Raw genomic sequence first — 26,616 nt, 5'->3', positions numbered from 1 at the left:
TCAGCCTAGACTGATGGACACCACGTTTTCTTCATTCTCACTTGCTGTTGTCCTAAATGCTTCTAAAGCCCAACATGACATTGGGGATGAGCCCTGCATTTTGATTGGTACATGCCTAACGTTCAACCAGGCTTTGCAGCCACTTGGAACCAGCATACCATTCATGTGGTAGAGGAGAAGAGTTGGATATGGGGCAGAGTCAGTGCTAGCCACAAACATTGGCTAGCTACCAAGCCCAGCTAAGACTTGTAGAGCCCTGCGTTCAGTGTACTATTGTGGCATGTGCTGACGCTGTCTTCATCTTTGTTTTCCTCTCCAGCTTATGATAGATACACCTACAAGTCCAATAACCAGTGGATTGCCATTGTTTTTTGTAATAACTGTGACTGCCATAAAGCAGGTAAGGAAACACAGGTGTTTTAGAAGGTACTCGCTTAGGGCAGATGGACATGCTTTGTGTAATACAGAACAGAACATCCCTGTGTTCAGCTTACTTCCCTGTCTTCCAGCATGTGTAGGGCTGCTTACCTTGTGTTGTGGCATCATCACACTGCAAAGCAGTGCTTAACATGATGTCATGATGCCACTCTATGCAATCCTGTATGTTGCAGAGGATAAACTTGCTACAAGAATGGCTTATGTGACCTACAATTCTGACCTGAAACATGTCAAATTCATCATTTCTATACACCAGTGAGTGGAGAATCTTGGGCAGAAATGGACAGTTGTGGAGCAGAGTTCAGATATGAGTTTGTCATACATGTTCTATGGATTTGTCAGTTCATCTGAGATAGAATGAGAGAAGCTTTGTATGTAATGGAGCTCAGCCAGCCAAGGTCTGGGCATGTCTGCTGCTGTTGAATCTGTTTGGACCTTCATGAAATTTGAGTAGCATTCTACTAGACTCTAGCTTCTAGCTGAAAACAAGTAAATATGTTTTATGTTGCCAATCAAGCAGGTCAGCCTAGGGTTATTTTTGTCTCGCTGCCATGCAGTCAGTGACTCATAGCAACACCCCTAAGTGGGCAGTGACAGACTCACCCCCAGTTTTTGTGCGAGGACTTTGTATGTCAGTATGCATCATAAATTCTTATTTCCAGCATCCTCACACTTACCCAGAGGAGTAAGTTCTTGCATAACAATAGCTTATGTACTGAGAGAGGCTATGCTGTATTTGAAAGCTGTACACATTTTGTTTTTGTTTTTGTTCTTCCCAGTCTCCAGGCCTATTGTAATTGCCTTGTCACAGCCTGTCACTGCCTTGCAGTCAGTCAAGTTAGTGGTAACTAAGGGAAGACCAGACATCTGTGGCTTCCTCTAGACTCTCATGACCCTTCTCCAGGCATGCCTACAGAATTTCTCACACCAGCTCTGTCTTCTTTGGGAACATTTCTGTAATACACATGCTGGCCATAAATAAGGCAAAATCACTTGAGTGTGTCTTGAAGGCGGCATTAACTGTATTTGACAATGTAGTGGGAGATTCCACATGAGCTGAACTGCAACACCTAGCAGATTATCCCATTAGTGGACGTGACCATTTGTAGAGGACATGTGTCATAGCATGTCTGCAGGCAGGTGCTGTGATGGAAATTCTAATAAGTTTCTGAGGCTATCTGTGTCACCTCTTGCCTAGTGAATTTGAGTTGCATATCAACAATACAAAATACTGCTTATTTTCCCCTTCTTTTTCTATCCTAAGTCATTTTTTTCTCAGCCCAACTATCACAAAGCCGTCTAAAAAGTTACGTTTCTGGTCATGGAACACAATTTAAAGTGGAAGCAACACCCTCCCTAGAGCCAACTGGGCTGCCAGTTGCTGATCCTTGTTCTTGACTTGATAATGTTATACAGGTGACTCCCCATTTACGTGGGGGTTACAGTCTGGACTCCTGTGTGCATAAAATTGCGTAAAATGGGGAGCACCCCTGGAAGAGTCTTCAAGGAGGGACAGTGGGGCTTTGTTGAACTGCTCGGCCTCCCTGCCTTACAGCTGATGTGCAGGGTAGTGCAATAGCAGCAGCAGCAGCTTTCCTGCGTGTCAGCTGAGGAAACCCTGCTTCCCCATCCTGGCTCGCTCAGCTGATGTGCAGGAACCTTCGCTGTGCGTTAGCTGGACTGGTCAACCAAGCCCCGCTGCCCCTCCATATTGCACAAAAAAGTGCCACAGTTCATCTCACGTGAGCCAGAGGGACAGCAGAGCTTTGTCAACCAGCCTAGCTGACGTGCAGGAAAGAAACTTTCCTGCGCACATCGGCTGAGCAACCTCAACAAGCCTCAGGCTCACTCCCCAGAGTCTGAAGAGGAGCTCCTCTTCGGGCTCTGGTGACAGCCTCCACGTGAGCTTGGATGGGCAGCGGGACTTCTCAGCTGACACACAGGGAAGCCACAGCTGTTGCTGCGCTACCCCAAATGTCAGCTCTTAGGCTGAGCTGCTCAATAAAACCCTGCTGCCTCTCCAGCTTGTGAGAACAACCTGCCTGGAGCCCAGAGAGGACATCCTCTTCGGGGAGGGTCTGTTTGTGAGCCAGCCAGGCAGACTCTCTAGGATGCTCCCCATTTCCAGTTCCCCAGCACTGCTCGTGTGCACGGTTGCGAGCAAATAGAATGTGCATAAATTGGGAGTTGCCTGTAGTTATCAGCAAATTGGTTGCATAGGTGCTTTTTCTTAGGCAGTTATGTGTATTGTTGGCTTTCCCCTCCCCCCCCCAATGCTTCTTTGCATCTTTTCCAGGGCTATGAAGATTGGTTACGCCATAAAGCAGACAATGAAGTGAATGGAGCTCCAGTGTATGTTGTTCGCAGTGGTGGCCTTGTAAAAACAAGATCAAAGAACATTCGGGTATGTGTGTGAGTGGTGCAAAATGATTTTGAACATTTCAAAAGTGTGCATGTATGTTTATAAATGTGTGTGTTTTTTTGTGTGTATATACATGCAAATTAAAAAGGCAATTTAAAGGGCCGTTGCTTTACATAGCGTATGTTAATGAAAGTTACAAAAATATTTTTGTGAAGGTGTATTTGAACAGATTTTTTTGCCTGTCTTCTCAGGTGGGAGATATTGTCAGAGTAGCCAAAGATGAAACTTTCCCTGTTGATCTCGTACTTCTGTCATCTGACAGAGCAGATGGCTCTTGCTATGTTACTACTGCAAGCTTGGACGGAGAAACCAATCTTAAGGTATGTTTTCATCACCTTTTGTATACCTTAAGTTAGATTTAGGTTTTGTTTCCTGATAACCAAGATTGATATATTCCAAATCCCTCTTACAGAAAAGGAGAATGTTGAATTCCCCTGGGTGCATCTCAGAATATCAGAATCTCAAAGCATGTTGTTCAAACCAAGGTCTGCATCAGTAGTGACATGACCTGGAGAAAAATGAACCTAATTTCAGTTATACCTGTACACAGTTAAAATAGCAAGTGACAGAACTGCAATTGATGTATGTGTTTACGGTATTCTGATTCTGAAATAGTTACTACCGTCTGCCCTTGAAAATAATTTTATAACTCTCTATAGATAGAAGGGACGCGGGTGGCGCTGTGGGTAAAAGCCTCAGCGCCTAGGGCTTGCCGATCGAAAGGTCAGCGGTTCGAATCCCCGCGGCGGGGTGCGCTCCCGTTGTTCGGTCCCAGCGCCTGCCAACCTAGCAGTTCGAAAGCACCCTCGGGTGCAAGTAGATAAATAGGGACCGCTTACTAGCGGGAAGGTAAACGGCGTTTCCGTGTGCGGCTCTGGCTCGCCAGAGCAGCGATGTCACGCTGGCCACGTGACCCGGAAGTGTCTCCGGACAGCGCTGGCCCCCGGCCTCTTGAGTGAGATGGGTGCACAACCCCAGAGTCTGTCAAGACTGGCCCGTACGGGCAGGGGTACCTTTACCTTTACCTTTATAGATAGAAGAATCTGTAAGAAAAGCATGTGCTGTGCTATGAACAAAACTGTTTGCGTACTACTGGCGTACCAGAGATGCAAGGCTTATGTGCATGTGATGATGTGTGCATTCTGTACGCATAGGGGTCAGTAACTTGAGGGGATGGCTGCCCCACCCAAGATTGATATTCCGCGTTTGCTCATCAGTCAAAAGCCTGCAACAGTTTTATCAAGTGGTGTGCATGTAAATCACCTGATAAGCCTGTCATCTGCATTGCTCTGCTAAATGATGAGAAATCTAAACACTTTGGATTTCTGAACAGATGCAGCACAGTACAGCTGACTGATTTTTCAAAAGGTAATATGCACATTTTGGCAAGTTAGCACTTGACAAATCGGTGTTTATGTTCACTCAGTGTTGCTTTGGGAGCTGATGATGTACTGGAAAATTTAAGATGCGGTTTGGAGGCTCAGTTGGTATCTTAACCAGACAGCTCTGTTTAATATGTGTATATATGTGTGTGTAAGTTGCAAGCCTATGTCTTTATAGCATTTACAGAATGTGCTGCTCATTGTTGCCTAATGGAACCTGAGTGGTTATTTCTTTTTATTTCAGACGCATGTCGCAGTCCCCGAAACAGCAGTATTGCAGTCAGTTGCCAATCTGGACAAACTTGTAGCTGTTATAGAATGTCAGCAACCAGAAGCAGATCTATACAGGTGTCATTTTTAAAAATATATTTTTTCCCCCATAGAAGATTTGGAAAGCAATGTTTATAGTGTTCTAAGGATTAGATGATTTTGCAGGAAACTCTTCTAGAAATTCTCATCTTTATGTGAATGCATGAGCTACTTAAATCTGTAAGTACTAGCAGAGAATCTTGCAGTGACAGTGCATACATAACACTCCTGACTTAAACATCCACTTTTTAAATGATAAACCTGGTTGCAAGGCCTGGCAAGGACCAGATTACTTAATGTGGGGTAGTCAACATTTTTATACCTACTGCCCACTAATGCATCTTTCTAGATGGTAAAATTTTCTTACCGCCCATCAGTGCTCAATGGAAGGAGGATTCAGCTCCCCTGCAGAACCCCCTACCACCCACCTAGAATCCTGAAACGCCCACTAGTGGACTGTAGGGACCAGGTTGACAATGCCTGACTTAATGGGTCAATTGATTTGAACATTCATCTGCATCACTCTGAGCAGCTGCAGAATGAGAACAACTGTCCATAATTTTCAAAAACTCTGGAGATCTGTGTAGTTTCTTCAGCATTTGGAATAGATCTCTGCAACATTCTAGAATCCTTCACAAACCAAGAGGATTTCTTTGTCAGATCACAGGAGGGGGTTTATTGGTTTGTTTTGCTTTTGTTTTATTATGTATTTTGTGTTTTCGTTTCGTATTTATTTTCTTTTTTGGTCAGCTGCCCTATGATCTTCGGATGAAGGGTGGTAGACAAATTTTATAAATAAATAAACATTCTCTTCCTTCTATTGCATAGTTTTTGCTAACTCGCAGAGCTGGAATAGAAGAAATATGTCTTTCTGACACATTAATCTCTTTTGCAGATTTGTTGGACGAATAACAATAAGTCAACAAATTGAGGAAATAGTACGGTAAGCCAAGCGTTGGTAAAGGTCATGTGATTTGCCTTGAATTTAAACAGCATGTGTTTACAGCAGGGCTCCACAGCTTGTGAACCACCAAGCTGGGGGCAATCCATCAGCCCCCAGGGACTCAGTAAATGGCTTGAAGCTCAGTGATAGAGCACATAATTTGCACATAAGACTTTTCCAGATTCAGTGCCTCGCATCTCCAGTTCATAGAAATGCTTTCACCTTGGTGAAATGCTGCCAGTACAAAATACTGTGCAAAATGAGCCAAGGACCTGGCTCTGTATGGGACAATTTTGTGTTTTTGCTGCCTGCCTGGGACTGCCCAGATCAGACATAGGTGTGGCTGCTGGATCATGGAGGCATGAGCTGCAGTTCCTTAACTGAGTTGAGTTAAATTTAAAAAAAAACAACCACTCTCTAATTTATGCTAAGCCCATTCAGTTTGATTACATGACCTGCCAATCTCGTGTAAGTTAAGCTTGCAAAAAGTGTGTTGCAACTCTGTTTTAAAGACTTGTTTTTCCTCTTCCGGACTTAGGCCAAACTCCTGAATGGAGATTGGCTCTGGCATACTTTACGCTAGCATTATTTAACCCATTGTAACTTATGCTGTCTTCCCACATTTAGGATTGCCCCCTAATTTCCTTCTTTTGTGCTACTTGAAAAATTTGGTGTATTTATTGAAACCACCAGTCTTCTTTGACAGGTATTCATAACAGAATTAAAACCCACAAAAACTCTGCTGGATTAGGCCGTAGGTCTATTTTAGTCTAGCATCCTACTTCCTCAATATTTTGATAGCATTTTTATGAGAAAATGACCATCTTAATTGTGTAGCAGAGAACGTTCAGGTAGTTAGTAAAGAATTTGCTTCCTTATTCCAGAGCTTGTTTTGCTAGCACATAAATACTTTCAGGGAGTGTGCCAACTTCAGTTCCAGTGCTTCTTACATAATCTTGGACAGCTAATTAGGCTTTCTTTGTAGCAGAAACTGTGAAGAGGTGGCTACAGGTTGTGGCTTCTTTCTGCAGTTAGCAATGCCATGAACTGCTGTATCCCAGCTTGACCAGTTTGGAGTGAACTAACTTGCAAAGCCAGTTTTTATTTCTTGCTGATAAGATCCATTAATCATGTCAATCCTTTAAGAAGATGTATCTCTCACATATATACTAATCCTGAATTTACAGATGTCTTATAGAAACTGTTTTTCCCTAAGTGGACTGCCCCACCACTAGATGAAATGTGACCTAATGCAATTGATGATTGTTCCCCCATTTATGCCTAAACAACTTGGTTTCTGTGGACAGTCAATCAGAGAAGTTTCTGATGTGCACCAGGCTTCTCTCCTAAAGCAGCTTACAAACAAGTCATTGCACCAACATTCCCCATATCTTTCCTCTCTGGCGTGATAGCTGTGGGAAAGAGACTGACAACACTCATCTGGGTAGCGGCCTTATTTGACCGAGGGCCTCCATTTACTGACTTAACTCTCCTGGAGTCATAAACACGTCCTTAAATACTGGTACAGTAGTTACTGGAACAGCAGGGGTTTCAAGCACCCCAGGGGTATCTGTTAAGAGTAACTGCAGGAGTTGGAGTTGTTACTCTTGTCCTTGCAGTAAAAAATAACACAGAACTGTAATTTTACAAGTTCAACCTCCTGTTTGCAAAGGGAAATGAAATTGTGAGTAGCCCAAGGTTTGCGTCTTGTTAAATGGCAGGATAATAATGACGTTCTAAAAGAAACACAAGCTAATACAGCCACTGTTCAGTGCTGTGAGCATTACATGCAGATGCTACACTTGCTACAGGTACAAATAATCCTGGAGTTACTGCAGGCATTTTTGAAATGTGCAGCTAATTAATGTTGGATGACTTTATTGAAACCAAATGTTCTTTAGTTCTTAGACGTGCACAGGAGAATTAAAAGTCCTTCGGGATCATGCCATAAGTCCATTTTAGTTTAGCACTTTTTTCCTCCAGTGGCCAGTCAGATGCCTGCAGGATACTCAGAAACTAGATTTGAGGATCAACAGCAGTAGGAGACTGCCACCCCCATCAGCTGGTATTTAGTAGCCTCCACACCAGAGAGAGTCCATATAGTGTTAAGACGTCTGTCAAGGGCAGTCTTCCATTAACTTGTCGTAGCCCCTTTTATGAACAAGCTATCTTAACTGCAGTTTATACCTCCTTCCCCTCCCTCCCCATTTCATCTTCTGTTTTGAGTTACTTTAGGCAAAATAGGAATGTTACCTGTTCTGTTTGGCTCTTGACTGTTACCAAGGATGAAATGTTACGCATAGCTTTCTTCACCTTGAATGAACCTTAGTTTTATCCCTGTTGTTTATTCTCATTTCGTGCAAGTTGCATTTTGGAATTGATGGAGTGGACATCTAAGCAAATGGCTGTTGATATACTGTGTTCTGTCAACATAAAAATTGAGCTCTTTCTTTTTCAGACCTCTTGGACCTGAAAGTCTCTTACTTCGTGGAGCAAGATTGAAAAACACCAAAGAAATTTTTGGTTTGTAACCACATAAGTATTTCACAAATTATTCAAAGATTCTTGAGGCAGGTTCCCCAGAATGTAGTTATCTCTTGAGCGTCAGTCAGAGGGGAACACTTTGGTGTACCTTGAATCATCTTCCCACTCTCCCTTTGACTAGGCCACTGGCATTGCCATTCGCCAGCATAGCCTGAGTAATCAGGGTGGCTTAAGGGCCCACACCCATAATTAGTAATGTACAGTTTCTGCAGACTGCTAAAATAGTCACAGACTAAATGTGCTGCAGAAACCCAACAGACCCATCAACCAGAAATGCAGTTACCAGCCCCGCAAAGCCTCCTTTTAGAGTAAAATGTCTGTCTGGCTTCTAAAAACTAACAGAAAGGTTGGAGTTGGTCCCTTGGGAAAGGAGTTCCACCGACTTCCTGCCATTCCAAAGATGGCCTTGTCCCAGGTACCACCGTTCTGCCAACCATACTTTGACTCTGGGTGAACACAGAGCAGAGCCCCTTAGGAAAAGATAAGAGTTTGCCATATTCTGGACACAAACAATACAGGGCTTTTAAAGGGCAAAAGCAGCACTTTGAATTGGACTCTGAAACCAACTGAAAGTCAATGAAGATGTTGCAAAACCAGCATATCTACATTTGGAATGCCTTAATTAATACCCTGGTGGTTATATGCTTGACCAGCTGTTTCCCAAGCATGTTTCAAAGAGTGAAAAAGCTGATGCAGTTTTGTAGAGCATTTGACTTGGGTGGCTGTTACTTTCAAAGCAAATTTCATGTGCAACTGCAGTATATTAGATGAAATGTAATAATAATGATAATTAATACTTTGATGTATTGCCTGCCCTTCACCGTAAGGTCTTGGGGTGGGTTGCAGCAATTTAAAATACAATATTAAAAACAGTTGAAAACAAATGGCAGTCACAAGAGTAGTCTGGGTCCTAAAAATCTCTCTCTCTCTGGGGTCAAAAGCCTGAGTAAAGAAGTCTATCTTCAGTGTGCAACGCAAACTGCTTTATGAAAATGCTAGACACAACTCTTCGGGGAGGAAATTCCACAAATGAAAACTTTATGGCTGACGGGTTTCACATACCCCTTGTATAATGGCTATTAGCACAGACTTCAGAACAAGCTCACAATAGGACTTAAATTGGCTGTGTTTGGACATAACTTTGTACAAGGCAGGCCTGTTTCCCCCTTCTGGCATGACCATGAGAAGAGAAAAGGCTGCTTCCTCCATTTAGATGCATCACAGTTCAGCATAAGCAATGGTTAATCCAGATTATAGTTAAGATTAGCAACAATTAGTTGAAATAAAACAGCTTCATAAACAATGGTTAGCAGTTGGTTTCCCCCTAACCATAGTGAGCGACAGTCCATAGTTTGGGAGGGCAAAACAAGCTGCAGTTAAATTAAAACAGAAGGAACAACTCTCAGATGCCTCCTTACAGCTGTTGCCGGAGGCAGCGGTGGTGGCAGGGAGTGTGCACTGCAGATAGTTCTCATGACGCTAAGCTGGGATTTAGCTTTGTATCTGAACAAGCCCACAGTTTCTCATAACAGAGTATTGCTACAAATCTAATGTTTCTTGTATGGCTTTGCAGTCACAACGATAAAAATAGCACTCTGCTTTTTTTCTTTTTTAATCAGCTCATGCTGCAGATACCAAGTCTAAACATCGATTTTGTTTGTTGTAGGTGTTGCAGTGTATACAGGAATGGAGACGAAGATGGCATTAAATTACAAGAGTAAATCACAGAAGCGATCAGCAGTAGAAAAGTATGTGTCCTGCAGATTTTCACTGACTGGAAAATTGTAATGCTTTAGAAGTTCTCATAGGGTATTGTAAGCTGCAAAACTGGCAGTTTTAAGTGCTAATTTTCGGGGGAATGGAAAAAGATTCCTATGTTTTTGAAGAGAACTGAGGTGTTGTGCTGGAAAATGACATGAGAATTGGGCCTTCTATATTTGATGTGAAGACAGGAGTGCCTGGCCTGCTCTGGTCCATGGGGTCACGAAGAGTCGGACACGACTAAACAACAACAAAAACAACAACAATGTTTGACGTAGTCCAGAGTATTTTAGGACTGATCAGCCGTGTCTACTTGCCCTTCACTCTCCAAGGATTTGCTTTGCTGCACTTTCTGCTTAATGAGCCTGTCCTTCCAAACTCCCCCATAGCCATATTGTCTTTCCAGTCCCTTTTCTCCCTAGGTTGGGAACAGAGGATTTCTCCTCCTGACTTTGCATCCCCTGTTCCTCATAGGGAAGAGCAGCGTTCTTCTTGCGCAACCAGAGATGGTTAGAAACAGGAAGGGAACATAAGACTGAACAGTTCTTCCTTTCTTCTGTCCTGAGCAAGATAATCTTCCTCTACTGTGGGCAATTTTGACCTCTGGCTACAAACTAGAAGGTCATATTCACGCAAAGACCGAATCACCCTCTTATTTTTTAACTGGAGTTGCTTTTATCTCCATCCACAAACATGCATGAGGATGTGTTTTTGCAGCAATGTGTGGTTGTGTTTGAATTGTGCCCAGTCTTCCATGCTTGCTAATGAAGCTTTTTCCACAGGGTTATTGCCATCCTGTGGATATTTGTGCATTAAATGGGCACCCGCCAATTTTGTTTCCTTAGGTCTATGAATTCCTTTTTGATTATCTATCTAATAATCCTCCTCTTTGAAGCAATCTTGAGTACAATATTGAAATATGCCTGGCAGTCTGAAGAAAAGTGGCATGAGCCTTGGTATAACCAGCAAACTGATCATGAAAGAAACAGCAGCAAGGTACAGTTTAAAATTATGTGCACATTCTAGGTGATTTCCGCCCCCCCATGCTGCCTTGCCTAGTACTAGAGGGATGTAGTCACACTGGTTAGACAGTTACTTGCTCAGAGATTCCTTCTCTTCACTTCTAGGGAGCAGTGCAAGAAAGTAAATTTCCCAAGTTTGAGAGACATCCCATTGTTACAAGCCATTTTGCACATATACATGACTAAGCCATTTCTCACCTTCTCACCCCTTGCCTTTTCCTGTAAGACCTATTGCAGTCGTTAAGAGTCGTCAACAGGCTCATCTCAGCTACCTGCCAATCTCCCATTCCCACCACCCTTCTGAGTAATACCCCTCCCCACCTTCTCACTATATAGAAGGGTCTGGCAACTTCTGTTTCAGTGTATCTGAAGAAGTGTGCATGCACACGAAAGCTCATACCAAGAACTAACTTAGTTGGTCTTTAAGGTGCTACTGGAAGGAATTTTTTTATTTGCACATTGAGTAACTGATACTGGCATTGGTTTGTGCGTGCACTAGCCAAGTCTACAGAGGCATATTAGCCTATGAAGTTAGTACTGCAAAAGGATTTCCTAGGAAAATGGTGCACTGCATCCTAGGTGGCACTTTGCAAAGGGTCCAGTATTTCCTAGCAAAGGTGTATTTTAAGATGTGGCACGGTGGTTAGGCTTACATTGCAGAGAGTTGAGTTCTGTTCCTGACTGAACCACAACAAAGCATACTGGGTCATCTTGGTTCTGTCGCTGTCTCTCAGATTAACTGACCTCACAGGATTGCTTTGTGGATAAAATATGGCAGTGGGGGGGGGAGCAACCATGGATGCCGCTCAAAGCTATCTGAAGGTGGGATGCAACTATAACCTAAATAAAATAAAAACAAAATAATCATCCCAGTTCAAAGCTTTTATATAAACCCAAACAGAAAGGTTAGCTTTTCGAAGGAGGTGTTGCAGTGTCCATTTGATAACAAGTGACTAAAGGACAGTGGGGCATTTTGCAATGATTATTATTTCTTCTTAAATAAATATGTTTCACTTTCAGTCTGGTGAATAATATTTCTCTTTCTTTCTCATTCAGATTCTGAGATTTATTTCAGATTTCCTTGCTTTCCTGGTCCTTTACAACTTCATTATTCCCATTTCACTGTACGTGACTGTTGAGATGCAGAAATTTCTAGGATCTTTTTTTATTGGTTGGGATCTTGACCTCTATCATGAAGAAACAAATGAGAAGGCCCAAGTGAATACTTCAGACCTCAATGAAGAGCTGGGACAGGTATAGAATGGATGTTTCAATATGATTTCCCCCACCCAGGTTCAGAACAGTCTATAATTCCAGTATCTGCTGAATTTATTCTAAAGTTGTTATTGATCAGTGATTTTGTGTACTTACTTTGCATTACCTATAAGCAGAGTGATGCACAATTCACACAAGCATGGGAAAGTTGCAGAATTTTGAACTGACATTCATTATCTTGAGAACTTTAGTTTTAAAAAGCCGTTTACTACCCCTTAGAAAATGTGTAGAAATCTCTGAGACCAGAGAGAATTGAATGGGATTTTTAGTTGCTGTGGGTTGGGGCTTCAATGCGATGCAATAGTGCCTTGATCCTTTTTATTACTCACTGACGGTAGAACAAATTGTATAGCACAGAGTAAAACAGTTTTGTACATTCAAAACTTATGCTAACTTTCCATAATGCAGTTACAGATAGGTAGCCGTGTTGGTCTGCCATAATCAAAATAAAAAAAATTCCTTCCAGTAGCACCTTAAAGACCAACTAAGTTAGTTCTTGGTATGAGCTTTCGTGTGCATGCACACTTGGTATCTGAAGAAGTGTGCATGCACACGAAAGCTCATACCAAGAACTAACTTAGTTGGTCTTTAAGGTGCTACTGGAAGGAATTTTTTTATTTTTCCATAATGCAGGTTGCAGAAACCAGAGAACTGTGTTATCTTGATGCGTGTTTGTCTGTAAGGTCAACAGTGTTGAGCGATTCATGATAGACAAAAGAAAGTACTTTTATGCACTGAAGGTGAGAGAGTGGCTTTCCCCCAGTGTTTTGCTATGTAATGGGATTTGAGTACCGCTCTCGGTTCAGCCTTGTGTCCTACAGATCACATCAACATTTTGTGTACAGGTGGGGGAACAGGCAAAGTTGGTTTCACTGCTTCTAAACTTATTTTTCTTATCTCTCTTCTCAACTTACCATAGGTGGAGTATGTGTTTACAGATAAAACTGGTACATTAACTGAAAATGTGATGCAGTTTCGGGAATGTTCCATTAATGGTATAAAATACCAAGAGATCAATGGCAAACTGGTTCCAGAAGGGCTGATTGAGGATGTTCCAGATGGAATACAGCCTAGACTGGTAAGATTTTCTCCCAGTTTCAATTGATTAATGTCTCATGTAATATTCCGGTTAAGTAGCTTAACACTCCTCAAGATTGTGTTGCAAAAGTGTTCAGTAGGAGAACTGAATGATCATTGAGCAGAGGTTTAGGTGCTTTTTTTTTTGAGGGACAGTGAATTGTTTATATGGAGAGAACAGCCAGATGATGTGCACACTTACTTTGAACAGTGTTCCATGGGACATTTTCCAAGTTAACGTTCATTGGATTGGAGTCATAGAATCATAGAATCATAGAGTTGGAAGAGACCACAAGGGCCATCGAGTCCAACCCCCTGCCAAGAAGGAAACACCATCAGAGCACTCCTGACATATGGTTGTCAAGCCTCTGCTTAAAGACCTCCAAAGAAGGAGACTCCACCACACTCCTTGGCAGCAAATTCCACTGTCGAACAGCTCTTACTGTCAGGAAGTTCTTCCTAATGTTTAGGTGGAATCTTCTTTCTTGTAGTTTGAATCCATTGCTCCGTGTCCGCTTCTCTGGAGCAGCAGAAAACAACCTTTCTCCCTCCTCTATGTGACATCCTTTTATATATTTGAACATGGCTATCATATCACCCCTTAACCTCCTCTTCTCCAGGCTAAACATGCCCAGCTCCCTTAGCCGTTCCTCATAAGGCATCAAGTCATGCATCTTGAGCCTATCCATGTTCTTGCTTGGAAGCAAATCTGATTTCTTGCAGTGGGGCTTTACCCCAAGTGAGTGCTGCATAGGAGTGCAACTTTAGCAAGAGCGACTATATATGTTGTGCATCCTCTTGGCTCATTTTTGTGTGAGAGAGACTTCTAGATTTTGTGAAATGTTGCCTTGTGTATTGCCCAAGCTCACAATACCACTGCTGCAAAGGATTGGTAGCACCATGTTTGCTGTAAGATGCGGATCCACTATAACCCTGCAGCACTTAGGATATTTTATGATGCCAGGTTGGATATTTCCAAGGTTTGGCAGTAGACAAGTGTCACAGTCTTAGGGTTCAGGAGAAGAAAGTGATTATGCTGTTTGCTGAGAAGTTGCTTCTCTTCCCTTTTGGTCTGAAAGTTCTGCAGGTTTTAGTAACTCCTTTCTTTAGAGAAGAATAAAAAGAATTGCTTGTCAATTTTGTGTTAACTTGTATTAATACCATGTTTTGCCTTCATGTTTTAAAAACAGACGGAAGAGGAAGAAATCTTCCTGAAAGCTGTTTGCCTCTGTCACACGGTACAAATTAATAATGACCAAACTGACGGCATTTGTGACAGTCCTTGGCGTAGAAATGGCATATCCTCTCAGCTGGAATACTATGCCTCCTCCCCAGATGAAAAGGCTTTAGTCGAAGCTGCCCGCAGGTGAGGATTAGAAGCCAAGGTTCTGTGCATTATTTAGCAGGCAAAAATGGCAACGCTGGAGAAGTTGAAACTTGCATCGTTTGTCCCGTTGAGCCCAGAAGAGCATGGAGAGTGATGAAACAAGCTTTTTGCCTTTCCTTGATTTAGCTCATAAAGCAAGCGTAGCTATTGGAGTGCCAGTCAGTCAGAGTATAACTTTCTTTAACATCTCATGGGGCCCCTGGAGCAGCTATGCATAATGAAGTAGTGACTCAAGGTCATCATCCAGAGGAACTTTGCACAAGGCCAGATCTCTGGCAGGAGGGTAGCAGTGACTTTTAGCCCCTTCCTTTCCTCTTCAAGCTATATCCCTTCCTCACTGGTAACTTTCCTTTAATGAAAGGGTGCTTTTGAGACAAGGTCAGCTGGAACGTCAGCCGCCAGTACTGTTTTTGTATGATGTATATACAAATATATACAGAGTGGGTTATTGTTAGAGGTTTTAAATTATTACACGGACTATTTCATTGATAGGACAAAGGACTGTATTGAAATAATATAAAACTTAATCAAACAATAATTTTCCAATACAAAAAATTTGCAGCTTTTAGTAAAAATGCAGCTCCTGGGTAATGAAATAGACGTACCATGATATTTAGAGGAACCAAAAGATTTGCAGGGAAAATGTTAGAAAAAGAATACCAACCCCAAACAGCTCACTGATCTCTGAGCTTGATTAGTGGCCAGTGACACAGAAGGGGAAATTAAGAAGTATTAACGATTAGCTCTATGTCTGGAATCACGATTTCTTGTACAATGACTTTAATTCTTCTTTAAAATATTGTTTTATTTCTAAGATAATTCTTCCTGCTGGAGCGGGGCAGTATACTTTTTGGTATTATCCAAGCAAATTGTTTTCATGGGGACACTTTTTTAAACTGACTTCTTTCTTCCAAATTTTTAAGGGTTGGTGTTGTGTTTACTGGAGCAAGCGCAGAAAGTATGGAGCTTAAAAGCTGTGGAAAGCCAGAAAGGTTAGTAATTAAGCAGTAATAATGTTTCTCAGACCGCTAAGATTCTGTAAGGTGTCTCAATCAGTGTTGATACATCAAACCAATCGGCATTATGCCCTCTTAGCAAAAAGCAGTTTAATTGGCTTGCCTTTAATCTCAGAGGAGAACTCTCTTTGGCAATCACTCGAAGCTGAGTAAGATTGTCTTTCATAAACACGGTTTTAACAGTGATTCCGTAAGTGACTGTGGAGGCCAGTTCTGGATCCACACATCCTTCCACATTGGGGACATAGGTTTCCAGGTGGGAGTTGATCACAGTGAGGGTTTGCCAAGCGTGCCACCGCCTTAGTACATTTCTCCCTTTCCTGACTTCGAGCATCTTCAAAGCCCATGACACCTTTGGTAAAGGCTGTTCTCCAACTGGAGAGCTTGCAGGCCAGTGTTTCCCAGTTGACAATGTTTATATTACATTTTTTTAAAAAAAAATTGCCTTGAGAGAGTCTTTGTTGACCACCAGCAATACGCTTTCCATTTTCAAGTTTAACTGGAAACTCATTGGGCTCCTAAGTTCAGTCTCTGGCATTTCCAGTTATAGATTCTTATATATTAGGGTGGAAGTTAAACAAGACTTAGTTAGATGGACCATTGGTTGGACTTATTATGCCTATTGATCAGTTTGTCCAGTTATGTCATATTATTCATAAATGACAAATGGAGGCAGGCCTGAAGGCAGATTTGCTTGCAATATCTACACCATAGTTAGCTTATTTAGTCATTATCTATGATACATTGCAACTGCATGAGGTGGGGGGGGAATGCCAATTATATAATATGTTTGCTTGAAAATATGATAGCTGTATGTCGGTCTTCTTGTCTGATTGGCAGTGGCTCTTCATAAGCCACGAACGAGAAGCTTGTTGCTTTTAACTGTCGCTTGGCAGGTCACAGCTTTAAAACATTCTAGTGTTTTAAAACACGTTCGGATAAATATGTAGCGAGCATTCTGTTTGTTCAAAGTGTATATTCTAATATACAATGAAGAGAAGTGTGTGGTCCTAAATTGAGTTCCTCCAAAGGAAAGGAATTCTGAAAACACAAGGAACGTAGACTAGATAAATGGAAGAGCTTTGGTAGAAGGATTATATCTAGAAACATGCTTGTTTCTGTACACGCATTCCCTTTTTCTCCACCTGCCATTTGAGTCTCAGATGCCCCTTGAGTCTCGGTTAAAAGCTGCTCCCTGTTCCTGCAGCCACCCAGTGTCTGAGCTGGGAGAATGCTGCTTCTTTTCTCCAGCCTCATCAGTACAACAGCAGGCATGTAGTTTTCTGTAGCTCTCTTGTGGTTCTTTAGATTCAACAATTTCTAGAGGAGTAGCTGCCTTAGTTTTGGGCAGCAAACAGCAAGAGTCTTGAGTACCTTAAGTAACTAACAAACTTATTATGGTACGGTCCGTAAAAACTTGTGCCATAATAGATTTGTTAAGTCTTTAAGGTGCTACAAGACTCTTCGTTAGGTTTTACAAGTAATACTGTATTGATATTTTTGCCTTCAGTTTTTTAATACATACTGTAAACATGATCTTTTCCTTTTGAAGGTACAAATTACTACATGTTTTGGAGTTTGATGCAAATCGCAGAAGAATGAGCGTAATTGTAGAAAGCCCATCAGGTAAGAAACATCATGCATATTTATTGCTCCTTACCTTGCTTCTTAAACCAAAAATTCCTAAATCAGCTTCCTTGTTGGGGACTCTTCTGGATGCTGAACAGGTTACTATGAACTGTAAACATGATTTACACTTAAATCCTTTGCAGGTGAGAAGCTCTTATTCACCAAAGGTGCAGAATCCGTTATTCTTCCTCGCAGTACAAGTGGAGAGGTAGAAAAAACCAGAATTCATGTGGATGAATTTGCTTTGGTATGTAGAAGTGGGTTTTTTTTTGCTTTTCTTTCAAATTTGCTAGTAGATCTACGTAAAACTTCTGCCAAAGTTGAGAACCAGTTAGTGCTGTGGTTGACACAGATGACTTATGGATACAGAAGATTGATGACTGTTCAATGTGGGTCTAAGAGCTGATTATTATTATTATTATTATTACTATTATTTTATTTATTTATTTATACCCCGCCCATCCGGCTGGGCTTCCCCAGCCACTCTGGGCGGCTTCAAAAAAAATATTAAAATACCGTGATACATCAAACATTAAAAGCTTCCCTAAACAGGGCTGCCTTCAGATGTCTTCTAAAAGGCTGGTAGTTGTTGTTCTCTTTGACATCTGGTGGGAGGGTGTTCCACAGGGAGGGCGTCACTACCGAGAAGGCCCTCTGCCTGGTTCCCTGTAACTTGATTCATACATGGGGGATTCCCCGCCCCTTGCTGTCTCCTTCAGGGGCTTGTCAGCTCACACACCCAGGCAGGGTTGAGTGAAAGTTGAATTTGTGTCAGCTACTCCCTGCTGATAGGCTTCTATGGCCACTGTCATTCCCGTGATGTGAACGCCTTGAAAAAGTGCCCCTCCCTTGCGAGAGGCCAGAGCAGTGAGACGGGGGCTATCCCTTTTTTGAATCTGAATAATAATAGAATGAAAGCTGCCTTGTCCTGAGCACCTGCAGATTATGGTCAACCAGTTGTATTGTGGAATTGGTTTTTGCATTGCTTTTGTCCTTCAGGCGCTCTTCCTACCCTTTCTCTTCATTTTGTTTATTGCAAGATATGGGGCAACAACAGGCCTCTGGGTGTCAGTGATTTATTTATTTCTGTACCACAAACGCATATAAAATATATGCCACGTACAAGATCTCATTTAACACCACATGGCAAACGGAACTAAAGCAAAATACATGAAAGAGAGTAAAGTAGAGAATGGGTCACCGCCCAGCTTGTAAATAAACAGTAAATCATTTAGAAATCTGATGGATGTCAGCTATCTAATGCTGAAGTAACCCTTTTTGCCTTTTCACAGAAAGGATTAAGAACTCTGTGTGTAGCTTACAGAAAATTCACCGCTAAGGAGTATCAGGAAGTCGAAAAACGCCTTTTTGAGGCAAAAACCGCTTTACAACAGCGGGAAGAGCGATTGTCGGAGGTGTATAACTTTATAGAAAATGACCTGGAACTACTTGGAGCTACAGGAGTGGAAGACAAGTATGTACTACCTGAACTAATTATTCGGATGTGGGACTTCTGCCCACTGCAGGGCAGCTTGCAAATTAATCTGTTCCATGCAAATTGGGAATTGGTTCCCTTCCTGTGGGGGTGATCTGAGCATATATCCCACCCCTCAATCACATGATAAGCTGTGTGGAAGTAGCCAGAGTCTGTGATGCTTCTCACCCTCTCAGAATGCAAGAGAGTACAGTCAGGGCCATTGCACCTGTAGTTGCAAGTGCAGTAACTTCGCTCTAAACTCCATACTGTCATGGGAAGTGAATAGGCAGCATGCAGTTTCTACGTATTGGGCTGAAATCAATGCTCTCGGCATCAAAACCTTGGGTGTTCAGTGGCTGGAAAATCGTAATTGTGTGGCTGTGCTATATACCTTATGCCAGCCAGCCTGACACTAGAAAAAACGCCTGGCAATAGTCCTCCTTGGGATTGTCCTCTGACCACTTCGGTAGCAGGCATGAGCATTCATTGAATTTGGTGAAGTATGTTACCAAATACAAATGTTTAAAAGGGAGGTGTGTAAAGGCTTGGTGTAGTAACCTAAGATAATGGGTGCCTCTTGAAGCTAGTGCAGGTATTATATACATAATATACATACATAATATGCATTATAAGCTCTACCAGTGAAAGGTAAAGGACCCCTGACAGTTAAATCCAGTTGGAAACGACTCTGGGGTTGCGGCACTCATCTCGCTTTACTGGCCGAGGAAGCCGGCGTTTGTCCACAGACAGTTTTTCCGGGTCATGCGGCCTGCATGACTAAGCCGCTTCTGGTGAAACCAGAGCAGTGCACAGAAACGCCGTTTACCTTCCCGCTGGAGAAGGTACCTATGTATCTACTTGCACTTTGACGTGCTTTCGAACTGCTAAGTTGGCAGGAGCTGGGACTAAGCAGTGGGAGCTCACCCCTTCATGGGGATTCAAACCGCCTACCTTCTGATCGGCAAGCCCAAGGCTCAGTGGTTTACACCACAGCGCCACCTGCGCTCTACTGGGGCCTGAAACAAAACACTGAACTTGGTATTAAAACTGGAATTCAGCGTAATGAGAATTTGTGGAGGGTTTTTAAACATTTGTGGTAGGAAAAGGCATGCTTGAGAGTGTGCAGACTGTGGATAGGATAATCTCAGAAGCCAGAGCATTTCTAGAATAACTCTTCCGGTGATTTGAGAACAGGGCTTCTTTAGCAAAACCAGACTAAATCAAGCACAGGGAGACACATTGTAATCATAAACAAATCAGTTGTAGCATTGTTGACGAGAATGGCTTGTTTTACTTTCAGACTCCAAGACAAAGTCCAGGAAACCATAGAAGCGCTCCGACTGGCAGGTATTAAAGTGTGGGTGCTCACTGGCGACAAGCACGAAACCGCTGTCAGTGTCAGTTTATCTTGCGGACACTTCCATAGAACCATGAACATCCTGGAACTTGTGCAACACAAATCAGACAGTACATGTGCAGAGCAGCTGAGGCAGCTAGCCAGAAGGTAAAATGCTGTGCTGTGTCTGGGTGGATAACGTTAACAGCTCTTAATGCAGAACTCTGTCGATACATAAATAAGCCAGTCGCTTTGCATCTCCCATCTTTGCTGCATGACTCTTCACCTGATGCTACCTAGCCTGTTGCTTTGGGAAGGGAGAGGGAATCTTTGTCCTTCGGGTTCTTTTGAGGATTTGGACTTCAGCAAAAAGGGGTGGGGGTTAGGAATGGAGTGCAAGCAGTAACATTTCCTCCTTCCCTTGTTAGAATAGAGGAGGACCATGTAATCCAGCATGGGCTGGTGGTGGACGGGACAAGCCTCTCCCTCGCACTCAGGCAGCACGAGAAGCTCTTCATGGAAGTCTGCAGAAATTGCTCTGCTGTCCTGTGCTGTCGCATGGCGCCTCTGCAGAAAGCAAAGGTAATTTGCTCATGTTGCAGGGTCATCTAGCAGCCACAATCTGGTGTGGAGGCGCCCTCAACACTTGTAGCATCCTCTGTTATTTATTTAATGCCTTGCTAATGGACTGGTTTGGGAACGCGGGTGGCGCTGTGGGTTAAACCACAGAGCCTAGGACTTGCCGATCAGAAGGTTGGCGGTTCGAATCCCCGTGACGGGGTGCATATGCGCCGACTCCATGGGGCTTGAGGGGGCCCGAGCCCCCTCAAAAATTCGTTTGGGGGGGCTCAGCCCCCCCAATAATCTCGGGCGGCGGTGGGCGCGTCCGCGGCTTTTATAGGGCGCCCGGCGCGCACCAGCTCGATAACGGGCACCGGCGCGGCGGGGGGCGCCGGGCCGGGGCAGGGGGACGGCCGGCCTGTCTCCTTGGCAACCCCATTGAGCAGCGTCGGCTCCCCCGGGAGGGCCATCCCCCCGCGCCGCCGATCGCCAACACCGCCGACGCTGTGGCTGCCCGAGCTGGAGCCCGAGCCAAAGCCCGAGCCAAAGCCCGAGCCCGTCAGTCAGGAAGGAAGGAAGGAGAAATGGGGAGGGAGACGAGGGAGGAAAATTGCGCGCAGGGTGAAGAAAGGAGAAGGGCGAACGAGACGAGCTTCCAACCCAAAAAAGGGCTGGAAGACTGGGAGGATGAAGGATCGGGAAAGAAAGCGACGCCTTCCCCGCCCGCGACGTCGCCCGCTTGTCATTGGCAGCGCAGCGGGCGCCCAGAGGGGCTGGGCACCGGCGCAGAGCCCCTCCACAGCCGCGGAGGACAGCTGCGCGGCTAGCAAGGTGCACCGCGTAGAGCGCGGCCCTTGTGTGGCCCGGTGGCCAGGCAAGCTCAGGCGGGGACCCCCATGCGAATGTAAGACGGGAGAAGAGGGCAGAGCAAAGGGGGTCCCTTCCCCAACCTCCGGCTCTGAGACTTCCCTGCGCCCCAGAAAAGCGAAAGGATTTTCTCTTCTTCTTTTTTTATAAATATTTTATTAAGTTTTCAAATACAAAGTTAGAAACATACACTGAAGAAAAAAGTAAAAGAACAAGAAAAAGAAAAGAAGAAAAAGAAGAAAAGAAAACCAACCATGCAACACATTTTTTATATAACTAACTGGACTTCCTCGCATCTCCCTTACCCTGCATTCTTTATAATAAAGATATCAGCAAATTATTACCTTGTTTCGTACCTTATTTTGTACTTTTCAAATACTATACCTCTAAATTTAACATACTTTTCATCAGTTACTTATATCTTAAATTAAACATAGTATTACCTTAGATTTTGACCTTTTCTTACTTAAAATATAATTTCCTGTTTCCCAAATCTAATTGCTGAAGCTATAGTTTCCGAATCGTGTAAATTTTTAACATTCATACAACTTATATTGTTTTTGTAAATAGTCCTTAAATTTTTTCCAGTCCTCTTCCGTTGTTTCTTCTCCCAAATCTCGGATTCTGCCAGTCATTTCAGCCAGTTCCATGTAGTCCATCAATTGCGTCTGCCACTCTTCCAGTGTGGGCAAATCTTGTGTCTTCCAATATTTTGCGATAAGTATTCTTGCTGCTGTAGTTGCATACATAAAGAAAGTTCTATCCTTCTTTAACACTTTCTGGCCAACAATGCCCAAGAGGAAGGCCTCTGGTTTCTTGGGAAAGGTATACTTAAATACCTTTTTAAACTCATTATAGATCATTTCCCAGAAGGCCTTCACTTTTGGAAAAGTCCACCAGAGGTGAAAGAATGTCCCTTCAGCCTCCTTACATTTCCAACATTTATTATCAGACAGGTGATATATTTTTGCAAGCTTGACTGGGGTCATGTACCACCTATAAATCATTTTCATAATATTTTCCTTCAAGGCATTACATGCCGTGAATTTCATTCCGGTGGTCCATAACCTTTCCCAGTCCTCAAACATGATGTTATACCCAATATCCTGAGCCCATTTTATCATGGCTGATTTGACTGTCTCATCCTGAGTGATTTTCTCTTCAACCTGCCCTCCATCCTCTTGCAGAAAACTCTTTGCCTGCCCTGCCCGTATCTCGTTTTTGCTTTTTAATTCCACACACGCACCCTTCGGACTTCGTGGCAATCGGGCGCGCGGGTGCGTTTCCTAAGAGAGTGAGGACCCCCGCCTCCTCCCCACCTGCTCCCTCGCCAGCCAGCCAGCCGCGCGCCCTAGCCGGAGAGCCCCGGCCGTCCCCGTCGCGCAATCGGCTGGATCTCCCTTCAGCAGGCCATGCTCACAACTCGGCCCAGGGACCCCCAGCAGCGGATCTCCGGCTCAGCTGAAGAATCCGGCAACAAGCCCCCTCCTCCCCAATCGCTCCGCCGAAATACGCTCCAAAACCCCCCAGATAGGCCGCCGGCCGCCAAGTCTAGTGGCGCCCTGAGCGAGGGTCTCTCCCCAACACAGCCACCTCGAACTGCGTTCTCCCGGCTACCCGAGCGAACCAGCGGCAGAACCCCGGTATGGGCCCCCCCAATATTTTTTATAAGTCGGCGCCCCTGACGGGGTGAGCTCCCGTTGCTCGGTCCCTGCTCCTGCCAACCTAGCAGTTCGAAAGCATGTGCAAGTAGATAAATAGGTACAGCTCTGGAGGGAAAGTAAACAGCATTTCCGTGTGCTGCTCTGGTTTGCCAGAAGCAGCTTAGTCATGCTGGCCACATGACCCGGAAGCTGTACACCGGCTCCCTCGGCCAATAAAGTGAGATGAGCGCCACAACCCCAGAGTCGGCCACAACTGGACCTAATGGTCAGGGGTCCCTTTACCTTTAATGGACTGGTTGAGAGTCAAACAGCAGCATAGCCACGCCCTTCCTATCTCCCATTCAAGTACTCTATACTGATGTAGTCTCTCACACTTGAATGGTTATAGAGCAAGCCTGAAACATGCGAAAACATTACAGTCCACATTCTTACTCTAGGCATCAAAAATTTGACTTCCAGCTACCATCCAAGAATACATTACTCCCTTAATCTGCATCTGGAGAACAGAGGTGGTAGGTCCTTACCCCAAGAAGCTTAAAGTGTTTATTTTTTTAATGTATGCAAGCTTTGGTGGATTCTTAATTACTGTCCTGCGTACTGACATTGCTAATGGCATTTTGTATTTGAGCAGCTCCAAAAAAACAACTACCCCAAAAGGCAGTACTTGGGGTTCCATTTTTTTAAAACCCTTTTTTTCTGTACAGGTTGTGCGGCTGTTGAAAACCTCTCCAGAGAAGCCTATCACGTTAGCTATAGGAGATGGAGCTAATGATGTGAGCATGATACAGGAAGCTCATGTTGGGATAGGTAAGAGCCTTCTTGTTGTGCAGTTCTATCTAGGTTTTTTGTTTTGGAGTCTTCAGAGTCTCCTTGCATTCAATAAGCGGAGTTATGATACGTATCTGCTCTGTGCACGAAAGACCTGGGGGATAAACAAGAGACTCTGTCTGCACACGGATGACATATAAAAATGTATTTATAGCTCCCTTTTAGCCAAGGTTTTCTTCTAAAGAGGCTTACAATTTTTAAAGCAAAGGTATGATATAGTTTAGAACAGCCTTCCTCAGCCTGGTGTCTGGCTTGGGCTGATGGGAGTTGTAGCGCAAAACATCCAGAGGGCACCCAGCTGAGGAAGGAGTTACAGATAGGTAGCCGTGTTGGTCTGCCATAGTCAAAATAAAAAAATTCCTTCCAGTAGCACCTTAAAGACTAACTAAGTTAGTTCTTGGTATGAGCTTTCGTGTGCATGCACACTTCTTCAGATACACTGAAACAGAAGCTGCCAGATCCTTCTATATAGTGAGAAGGTGGGGAGGGGTATTACTCAGAAGGGTGGTGGGAAAGGGAGAATAAACAGACGTAAATCTGACATCAAGAATCACAAAACAGAGAAACCAGTAGGAGAACACTTCAATCTCCCAGGACATTCTATACAAGATCTCAAAGTAGCTGTTTTACTACAAAGGAATTTCAGAAATAGACTGGAAAGAGAAGCTGCTGAATTGCAACTCATTACCAAACTCAAAACCATGGAGAGACCTGGTCTGAACAGAGACATTGGATTCTTATCTCATTATACATGACTAAGCCATTTTTCACCTTCTCACCCCTTGCCTTTTCCTGCAAGACCTATTGCAGTCGTTAAGAGTCATCAACAGGCTCATCTCAGCTATCTGCCAATCTCCCATTCCCACCACCCTTCTGAGTTAATACCCCTCCCCACCTTCTCACTATATAGAAGGATCTGGCAACTTCTGTTTCACTGTATCTGAAGAAGTGTGCATGCACACGAAAGCTCATACCAAGAACTAACTTAGTTGGTCTTTAAGGTGCTACTGGAAGGAATTTTTTTATTTTGTCTGAGGAAGGAGGATATGCTGGGGGGGGGGGGGAGGCAGTGTCTTCTGATCCCCAGGAATATATGACCCAGTCCAGGTTCTCCCAGAGGGACATGACGGAAAGGGCTAGCAGATGGTGAAAATGCCAGTCTGCAGAAGCAGCCCTTCCATTGACCTTCCAAGTTCCTGGCGCCAAAAAGAAAATAGGGGAAATACCTATGTAAAGAAGCGGGGGGGGGGGGAGCATACGTGGGACTTGAGTTTGTGTGTCCTTACTTTGTAGACGCTTAGCTTGCTTTCCACTCCATTGATTTAACCTTTGGATTGTGCTCAAAGCAGCTCACAATAATGGCAATGACATTGAAAATTAGCAAACATCACAATCCCTACAATAGTATCAAAAATGCAGTAGCATACAAATAAAGCAACAAAAAACCCCATTGATGAATTAATACAATTCAATACACACTCGCAACAATTCAGAATGCCAGAAGGAGGTGCTGAGCACCAGCCCTTTTCTGTAGCACTACAGCATCTGTAAGAGTGCATAGAGTTGGGCAGAATCTGTTCTAGAAGACCATTTACACAGGGAAAATACTACGCCAGTATTTTCTTGCAAAAATTAGAAGCCTTCATTTTTATTCACCTTGCTCTCACACAGTGATGCTAATTACATGTGGCCTTTTTATTTCTAATCCAAACCAACAGGCAAGTGATTTTTTTAGAAACTTGTGCTACATGAATTGAGTTCATTCCTGCAGTACGGAACTGAGCATTATTGGGCTTGTTGTTATTAAAAGCCCCAGACTAGACGACGACAACAACAACAACAACAACACAGCCTTACACGTGCAAGACCTCTCTTCTAGTCATTTTTTTCCAGTTGCTTGTGTTAGTTTTATTGTGTTTCAGGCCACTGCCTTTGATTTTTGCATGCCTTGGGGGCAGGTGATAAATTCACCTTAATTTTTCTTTTCTTCTCCATATATTACAGGTATTATGGGTAAAGAAGGAAGACAAGCTGTAAGAAACAGTGACTATGCAATTGCAAGATTTAAATTTCTTTCCAAATTACTTTTGGTCCACGGCCACCTTTATTATATTAGAATAGCAACCCTTGTACAGTACTTTTTTTACAAGGTAAGTTCCTGCAGATCATGACTGCATCTTTCTGTTGCTAGAAACATTTTGTTCTGATGGTACTTCCTTAAGGTTAACTGCACCAGGTGGAAGAACATTCAGAAATGCCTAAACAGGACCTCAGTTAACCAAACACATAACTTCAGAAGTTATCTACTGCTGGTCTTTTAAGGACCCTGCATTGCCACACACATCATTCAAAGCTATAATATGGAATTGTCTTCAGCATGGTACTTTGCATTCTTAACATTTATTGGCAGAGCTCAGTCTGGAACTTTCTTACGTTAGAGAAGGGAATTTTCCTGTTTCTTCTTCTTCTTCTTTTGCTCCATCCTGCATTCCTCAAGAACGCCCTCTGGTCTTCCAGATAGGCCTTTTGGGGTTTGCAGATGGGATAAGAGTATGGTAACTTCCCTTCCCTTAACTTGGGATTCGAGCTGAAAATGATTGTCATTTAAATGGCATGGTTTGCAAACCAGGTAGTTTCAGTACAGTAGTATTGTGTCATGGGTAGGGGGTTACATTCCA

General features: G+C 43.4%; 1 protein-coding gene across 11 annotated transcripts in view; it reads left to right on the top strand.

Annotated features, from left to right (window-relative positions):
- ATP11B (ATPase phospholipid transporting 11B (putative)) overlaps positions 1-26,616 on the top strand; it is an 86,625-nt gene that overhangs the window by 27,771 nt on the left and 32,238 nt on the right. For all 11 annotated transcript variants that reach the window (XR_014220093.1, XR_014220094.1, XM_082223945.1 and 8 more), the window contains exons 4-22: positions 320-400; positions 2,735-2,842; positions 3,052-3,180; positions 4,487-4,590; positions 5,447-5,494; positions 7,953-8,017; positions 9,705-9,786; positions 10,645-10,795; positions 11,878-12,075; positions 13,016-13,174; positions 14,364-14,539; positions 15,484-15,552; positions 17,129-17,202; positions 17,349-17,452; positions 18,498-18,679; positions 19,983-20,186; positions 20,447-20,600; positions 23,815-23,917; positions 25,943-26,088. Coding sequence is in view for 9 of the 11 variants with exons in the window: in XM_082223945.1 (XP_082080071.1) it covers positions 320-400; positions 2,735-2,842; positions 3,052-3,180; positions 4,487-4,590; positions 5,447-5,494; positions 7,953-8,017; positions 9,705-9,786; positions 10,645-10,795; positions 11,878-12,075; positions 13,016-13,174; positions 14,364-14,539; positions 15,484-15,552; positions 17,129-17,202; positions 17,349-17,452; positions 18,498-18,679; positions 19,983-20,186; positions 20,447-20,600; positions 23,815-23,917; positions 25,943-26,088 (2,337 nt within the window). In the remaining 2 variants the exon portion in view is untranslated. The remainder of the gene's footprint in view (positions 1-319; positions 401-2,734; positions 2,843-3,051; positions 3,181-4,486; positions 4,591-5,446; positions 5,495-7,952; positions 8,018-9,704; positions 9,787-10,644; positions 10,796-11,877; positions 12,076-13,015; positions 13,175-14,363; positions 14,540-15,483; positions 15,553-17,128; positions 17,203-17,348; positions 17,453-18,497; positions 18,680-19,982; positions 20,187-20,446; positions 20,601-23,814; positions 23,918-25,942; positions 26,089-26,616) is intronic.

The sequence above is a fragment of the Podarcis vaucheri genome (genome assembly GCF_965113315.1).
Source record: "Podarcis vaucheri genome assembly, chromosome: 5".
Lineage (NCBI taxonomy): Eukaryota > Metazoa > Chordata > Lepidosauria > Squamata > Lacertidae > Podarcis > Podarcis vaucheri.
The sequence above is the reverse complement of the archived record's forward strand: the minus strand, read 5'-3'. Positions and strand labels throughout refer to the sequence as shown.